The sequence below is a fragment of the Protobothrops mucrosquamatus genome, unplaced genomic scaffold (genome assembly GCF_001527695.2).
Source record: "Protobothrops mucrosquamatus isolate PMUCROS unplaced genomic scaffold, P.Mucros_1.0 scaffold66, whole genome shotgun sequence".
Lineage (NCBI taxonomy): Eukaryota > Metazoa > Chordata > Lepidosauria > Squamata > Viperidae > Protobothrops > Protobothrops mucrosquamatus.
The window spans coordinates 234,186-242,729 of NW_015386444.1; the positions used below are offsets into that span (position 1 = coordinate 234,186).

At 33.8% G+C, this 8,544-nt stretch overlaps 1 protein-coding gene across 1 annotated transcript in view; it reads right to left on the minus strand.

The window, feature by feature from the left end:
* Positions 1-8,544, minus strand: part of INVS (inversin) — a 168,660-nt gene that overhangs the window by 116,047 nt on the left and 44,069 nt on the right. Inside the window, exon 9 of the mRNA XM_015812068.1 lies at positions 5,980-6,192. Within this exon, the coding sequence (XP_015667554.1) occupies positions 5,980-6,192 (213 nt within the window). The remainder of the gene's footprint in view (positions 1-5,979; positions 6,193-8,544) is intronic.

Sequence of the window (8,544 nt, forward strand, 5' to 3'; positions counted from 1 at the left end):
ATAGATGGCATTTGGATCCTCAAAAATTGTCTTGCATGTATCCGAATTTGCAACCAAAATGTTGGAGATGTGGTAGTATGGATGCTACTTATTATCATATTTGGTGGACATGTAGGGATGTTAAAGCCTTTTGGATTAAGATTTGGTGGAATATTCAACAGATTTTTAAGAAAAAGATAAAATTTACACCGCAGTTATTCTTATTGGGTATTATGGACAATTTGGATCAAAAAGAAATGAAATTGATGTTGTATTGTATAACAGCAGCAAGGATCTTAATTGCTCAAAATTGGGAAAAAAATATGTTACCAACTATGGATGATTGGAGACAGAAAGTATCGTATTTTGCAGAGATGGCAAAAATATCCGCGTACCTGAAGGATCATTCTCAGGAGAAATTTATCTCAATGTGGAGAAGATGGATAGATTATATTCAGAGAAAGTATGAAGTGAAAAATTATCATGTAGCTTTTGATTAAAAATTTTAAATAAAAATATGTACAACAAATATTGATATATTTAAAAAATTGTAAAAAAAATTTTGTATGTATTTTAATGTTATTTTAGAGTCACAGTAAGTGTATACTAGTGTGTAGTAATAATGAGTAGTTGGGGATAGAATTTGATTATTGTGTGTTTATTTCCTAGATTAGCTTTGGGAAGTCCTGGAGGGGGGAGGGGGGAAAGTGGTAGGTTTGTATTATAGGTACATACATGTATGATTTTTTTTTAAGGAGGTGTCCGGTGGTGTCCCAACTGCACAAGACGGGATGGTTGAGTGAGGAAGGGAGGTAGGAAAGAGGGAGGAAGGAGGAGTGGTGGTAGTTTGGGAGGAGGAAGGTGTGGTAAGTGGAAGAGGGCGGTGCGGGGGGGGACACCGGACACGTCTGTGAATGTATTGATTATTCTTTTTGGTTGATATTGTGATAAAAGATCTATGTTTTTGTTTTTAATTGAAAAATTAATAAAAAAATTACCCCCCCCAAAAAAATAGACAATGGGAGATTTTTCCCTGATTTATGCGTTACGGCAAGAAATGGAGGGAATTTTATTTGTGGACTTAGAGGCCTTACTATGGAAACCCATTTGGAACAGAAAGAAAGCTAGAATAAGATATAAATATGGAATTTAAGATTACATTTATGGGTTGCAACGGCTTTATAGAGATGTGGATTGATTTGGATTTGGATTTTTAAAAGGTGTTTTTAGGATAAGATTTAGAATTTAATATTGAAATATAGTAAGAATATATCTTTTGGAATAATAGATCTTCCTTCTTTTCTCTTTCTTTTTCTTGGTCTCTTTTTTGTTTCTTTCTATTATTTTTTCCCCTATTTTTCCTATGCTTTTTTTATTACTAGATATGATAGCTAATTTGTGGAGCTATAATGATAAAAAGATTGTAATGATGGAAGAGATGAAATTAATAAATGAAGAATTACTGAATAAGAAATAGAATATAGTTGAGAAATGTAAGAATGTAATTATGGAAATAATATGCTTAAATAAGAGAAATTATGGACACCCAAATTGTAAATAATATTTTTGTTTAAGGCTAAGTTAGATATGGTATTTGGAAATTAATAAACCTAAAAACAGGGTTTGATTTACATCGATGAAAGGTTGTTGATAATTTCTATTGATTAATTGAATTCTTATTTAGGAATGTATTAATGAATTAATCTTACCTAGAAATGTATTAGTTTGACTATACTATTCTAATTGTTAGGGAAATTTTAAGGAGCATTATTTGAGCTATATATGTATGATGTTATTGTACCTAACTGATTACCCTATCTCCACGTTGTTTCTTAAGCTTTCTGGTGTAAAAAGGGAAAAATCAATAAAATTGTTTGAAAAAAAAAAAAGAAAGAATACAAGACGCAGGCATTTGCGGATGATCTAGTGTTCTTCATAGAGGAGCCGCTAGAGACAGGAAACACCTTAATGAATGAAATAGAAAAATATGGGACAGTGGCAGGACTGAAAATTAATAGAGAAAAGACTAAAATGTTAGTTAAAAAATTAACTGAAAAACAAAAGAAAGAATTAGAAAAAAAAATTGGGATTGCAAATTGAAAAAAAGATTAAATATTTAGGAATTTGGCTTACTGTAAGGTGTTCCTCAATAAAAGATGATAATTACAAAAAATTGATACAACAAATGAAAAAAGATTTAGAGATTTGGGGAAAGTTACAGTTATCATTATTAGGAAGGATTTCAGTGATTAAAATGAACATATTGCCAAAATTATTATATTTATTCCAGACAGTTACTATAAAATTAGAGAAGAGATTTTTTGAAGAACTAAATAAAATAATTAAAAAATTTATCTGTCTGGGTAAGAAAGCTTGGATAAACATTAAAACGCTACAAGATAGTAGAAGCAGAGGTGGCTTTGGACTTCTAAAATGGGAAATTTATTATCAAGCAGCGGGGCTATTATGGATTAGGGACTGGATAAATTTAGACAACAAAAGGGTGTTAATGATTGAAGGACATGATCTACAGGCCGGTTGGCATGCCTTTCTATGGGATAAACGTAACAAGACATATGCATACTTTTACTGACATCAAATAAGAGAAGCGTTGATATGGACATGGGAAAAGGTCAAAAGGAAACATTATATGAAATTACCAAATTGGGTCTTGCCAATGGAGGCAACGATTTACCTGAATACACTGGATAAAAAAAAGATGATAAGATACAAAGAATTATTAGATAGTCAGGGGAATCTTAAATCAAAGGAAGAACTAAAAGAACAGGGAATAATTATAGACTGGTGGCCATATTTACAGACACAGTCAAGATATAGAAAAGACATGGAAGAATATGGAATTCAAGGGGTACCACAACAATTGGATAGAATATTGACAGGCAAGGAAGAAATTTTTTTAACAAAAGCGTATAAATATTTATTAGAGGTAGAAATGGAAGAAGAAATAGTGAAAGGTTCGATGATAGCATGGGCACGGAATTTAGGCCGAAATATAAATTTAGAAGAATGGGAAAAAGTATGGAACAAAAACTGCAAATTAACATTATCAACGGCATATAAAGAAAACCAGTACAAAATGCTTTATAGGTGGCATCTAACACCGGCAAAATTGGCCAAGATGTATACAAATATGAAATCGGACTGTTGGAAGTGTAAATATAAGGATGGAACATTTTATCGCATGTGGTGGCAATGTCCTAAAGCAAGGAAATACTGGGAACAGATAAGGAGATGGCTACAGGAGATAACAGGAGAACAAATTGAATTTAAAGCTGAATTATTTTTATTAGGAATAATTAATCAAAAGATAAAAAAGCAACTCCAATACGTGTTACAGCAGCACGTGTTACAGCAGCACATTGTCTATGTGCAATGCTGGAAACTTGAAAACATACCAGCTAATGACATGATTATCCATAAGATATTAGAATGTGCCGAGATGTATAAGCTTATTCTAGAAATGAAAGGCAAGAAAGAAACAGAATTTTATGAGGTATGGGATAAGTGGTATAATTGGTTATAACAGAGAAATAAAAATGTATAGAAATAAATGTAAATAACTGTAAGAGATACATGACACAGTACTGTTAAAAAAGAAAGAAAAATGTATATCGTTTTGTAAATTGGAAAAATGAAAAATATTTTTTTTTAAAAAAAGAATATGGTGGAGAATAGATAATTGCTAGAAATAGAAGTACTATTATAACTAGAAAGATAAGATTTGTAATTAGAATATTAGATTTTGATATGAGAAGGGAAACAGGAAAAGGCTAAGAAGTTTGAATAAGAGAAGCTTTTGGTTACCCAAATATAACTTACTTTGAAATTATAAATAATAGAGACATTTTGAATACTGATGGGAAATTAATTTTTTTTTTAAAAAAGCAAAAACTGGATACTGATTGAACATATGGATATTAAGTGCAAATGCAATTAAGATATGTTTTGGTTAGAAAAGTTATCTAAAACTGACATCGATATTATGAGAAAAATGTAACAAAGATGTTGATATTCAATTGTATATTTATTAATAACAGTGAGAATTGTGTTTGCCTAGTGTGGGAAAATAGCTACTACCGAAAGAAGAGAGGAAACATTTGATGGTGTAATATTGGATCTACATTGAAGAAGTTAATATATACTACTGAATTACTAATGGACCCAGACAACATGTTGTCTATTAAGTATTTGATTGTTAAACTAGAAAATTAATAAAATATTTATAAAAAGAAAAGAAAATCTAACAGCTGCTTTCTTATGCATAAGAAAAATGTTACAGAGATATTAACAGAGGAAAAAACATAGGGAAATTGTGATTATTAAATTTTTTATTATTAAAACAACAGAAAAGAAATTTGTTAAAGTTGCTACTTACCTCTCACTTATTAGGCTGTTGTTTTTTTTTAAAAAAAATCTTGGTATTCATTGTATGCTTTCATTTAGAGATAAAAGTGGAAGGAAGAATTATAGATCATCAATGACAAGGATTGGGCTTGCATGTGCATGCTGTATGCTGTGTATATGGATAGGGGAAAGGAATATCAGAGACTGTCTTAGTGGGAATACTTTTCTCATTCCCATTGTCACTTCTGATATTCCATGTAACATTATTATTAGGTTAATATAATATTTAAGCTTAGGAATGAGAATTCCCATGAGACAACTAATGGAGACAAGGGCAAATAGCAATAGCATTTAGATTTATATACTGTTTCACAGTGCTTTATAGCCCTCTCTAAGTGGCTTACAGGGTCAGCATACTGCCCCCAACAATTTGGGTCCTTATTTTATTGACCTCGGAAGGATGGAAGGCTGAGCCAACCTTGAGCTGGTGAGACTCAAACTGCCGAACTGCTAGCAGTCAGCAAAATTAGTCTGCAATATTGCATTCTAACCACTGCGCCACCACGGCTCAGTGGCAAACTAATGGGGGCAAGGGCACAGGTAAATTTGGCTGAGTGCAGGAGTGACAGCCAAATTAAATGTGAAATTAAACATTTCATTAGCTGCATATATTGATCTAGACTAGGCTATGGGGAAGGGAGTTTTAACTCCTTGCTCTTAATTTAGATCACGGGTGTCAAACTTGCCACATGTCGCGATATATCACGATATATCACGACTTCTTTTGCATTGCCGGTAATGGGGTGGGCAAGGCTTTGGTATGATGAAACTGGCCCATGGGCCGGCAGTTTGACACCCCTGATTTAGATAGGCCCTAAAAGTTTTTGTTTGCCTTGATAATAACTGTAATTAGCACCAAGAGCAAATTTGTAAACTCAGTTACAAATGGCATTTTTTATGTATACAGAAACTGTAGCAGTATCAAAGGAAAAGGAAAAGTTGTTTGAGGACTTTTTCCTGGCTGCACTGACTTTCTTTTTTCAGTTGTGATCCCATGATGTTGTTTAACCTGTTCTTAGCTATATTATGTTACAGTGGTGTTTTCCCCTTATTCCCACAATGTCCAAAGGCAATGTTGTGTAAAATCTGTTAAGGTCTCGCATGTATTATCTTGGAGGAAAATCAGAGGATTGAAACAGACATAGGAGAAGAATTGGCAACAAGGACATGACAGAATAGCTTTCTATTGACTTAAGGGTGGGCAAAAAGCAATTAATATTGAAAGAATTGATTGCCCCCATGTGCCACAATATTGCTCTGGATCACCACTTTCTTCTGCAGATTTGCCTGCCTGCCTGCCTCCCTCCCCCTCCCTCTCTCTTGCTTCCCCAAGATATAACTGCATGATTAATATTTTACTTTTTATTTTTGTCTGTAGCAGTAACTAGTTTACCAGAGAATTCAGAAGAAACCATTTAGAAGTATAAAGCTTACTCATAAGCATTTAGTGTGTAAGTGGGTATGTATGCATGTATGTGTGTGTACACACACCTTCATACATTCAGATATGCAGGAATTTACACATTAAAACATATTAAAAGATACTTGACGTTTTTGCTTGTATATCATACTTACTTGGCAGCAGCATCTTTCCTCAACTGATCATGCTTCATTAGAAGGTTTTTCCTATCTTGAAAAGCTTTTCTAACTCTGTATCCTTTGTAGACTGCCTGAATTTTGACAGCTGCAATATCTTGAATGGCAGCTATAGATAATGCACCATGTTCCAACATGAACTGAATTACTTCATGATGACCTCCCAGCAGGGCAAAATCAAGTGGTGTATATCTAAAAATAACAGAATATTGTTATAGAACTGACCAAATAGCAAAAAAATACAATAAACAATATTTAATGAATTCAGTATCCACCATCTTACATTCATTCTAGAAACAGGATGACAAAAAGAAGTTACTGCAGTAAATGCAGTTATTTACTGCATTTAATTCATTAAATGCAGAAATATGCATTAAATATAAAGAGCCCTGATGGTATAGTAGTTAGAATGAAGCATTGCAGGTTAACTCTGCCCTCAGCCTAGAGTTCTATCCTGATGGGCTAGAGTTTAACTCAGCCTTCCATTTTTAGAAGTTAATAAAATGAGGACCTAGATTGTTGGGGGCAATATGCTGATATTGTAAACTGTCCAGGGTGCTATAAAGCACTATGGAGTGGTATATAAGTCCAAGTGCTATTGCTGTTAATTCATTATGGTTAATGTTAGTTAACAGTAAATTTGAGTTAAGTGTAAGTTAATTAGAGTGGTTCTATATCTTGTCAGTTAAAGAATGTCATTTTGTAGGACTCAGAAAGCATTTTTACTATGCTGCAATTCCTACCCTCTGGAATTATATCCCTCCAGAGATTATATGCTCCAGATCTGGTTTTCCCAAGATTCAAGGACAGCATGATTATGGGCCCACATTTTGTCCACATATTTTTGAACTTATATTGCTGAAAAGAATGTTCTCTCAGTCTGTAAGGACCTGCCTCAACTAGATCACTTAAGGAAGCAGAACTCTTGAAACAGGGAGTGTTTCAAAAGGAACTTTTATTGAGAGTTAGTGATAGCAGGAAGGCAAAGCAAGGTCTGAAAATTTCGTGCGTGAAAGGTTACATAAAAAAGTCCATTCAGATTTCTTCCCTGCAGTGTCCAACTGTCCATTTGAAATCCAGCCAATCCATAGATACTAGGTTGTTTTGAGAACCTAGTGTTTTAGCACCTTTTCCAAGGTCTCTCTCAGTTTCGTTTCCCAATAGTTCCAGGCTCCATTGTCTGGAGATAAGACAGATGTTTTCAAGCCACATTCCTTTCACACAGAGGGAGGGTAAAGCAGAGCAAGGCAAATACATTCCCCCAACCAACCAACCCCCCCCTCAACAGAATGGTAGGTCCCGAAAAAGAATACATAGGCATAAGCAATAAATTGTAGGCAAAACTATTTGAAGGGTCCTGACATATGCCCCTCCCCTTAAAAAATGACAGATCCACCTGTAAAAGAAAGAAAAGGAATGGGGGAGAGAGAAAACAAAACATATCAGTCAGGTTTATCGGGATATCGTTCATGAAAGCATTTGAGTAACTTAGGAGCTTTAACATACTTCTTATAGGCCCATTCATTCTGCAAAGCAGGAAGATCTTTCCAGGCAGCTAAATACTGAGTGGACCCATGGTGTTTACGAGAGTCTAGAATGTCCTTGATTTCAAAGTGTTGCTTGCCCTCAACCATAATGGGTTGCAGGGTAGGAGCAGGGGCAGGTCTAAATGCAGAGGTAATTTCAGGTTTTAGTAAACTGCAATGAAAAACCGGGTGGATTTGTCATAGATTCTTAGGGAGTTCTAATTCCACTGTGACAGGATTTATGATTCGTTTAATGGGAAAGGGTCCAATATACTTCGGCCCTAACTTTTTTTTTTTTAATAAAATTTTTATTGATTTTTATAATTAAACAACAAAGATTATGATGCATTTACGTACATAAACAAAAAAGAAAAAATAATCCAAATCAATACATCTTCAGAGATGCTCGGCAGTCCCCGCCATGCCTCCACCCTCATCCACTTTCCTTTCCTTCCTCCCTCTGACCCCCAACCTCTCCACCTTCCTCCTTACCACCTACCTACATCCCCTCTCCTTTCTTACCACTTCCTCGAGTGCAATTTGGGATACCAGCTGAGCATCTCCTCTTATCAATACAATAAGTATTTATCTATAAAATGTAAATACATCAATTTTTATAATTCCCCTGATCCCCTACCCCCCCTGAACTTCCCAGAACCCAATACAGGACTAACACTCATCCCATTCCATATCTAAATTACAATTTAACTAAACAAAGATAATACAATCAGTATATACATACTTTAACTCTAATAATGCAATAAGTAACAACAATACAACTGATCAAAAACTATATGATATTTGTATAATTTATCCACTTTCAACATTTAAACTCAAAACAATTTTTAAAAAACCTAAATATCTATCAAACATTTTATATAAATTTTTTCTTACATTTTACTCTTAAATTTTTCCTACACTTTCTTCACTCTCAAATCAGTACTTTCAGCAAAGATCTTAAGTCAATACTCTTCATAGCTGGAAAAATAATTTACTTTATCAAATATTTTAAGACTTT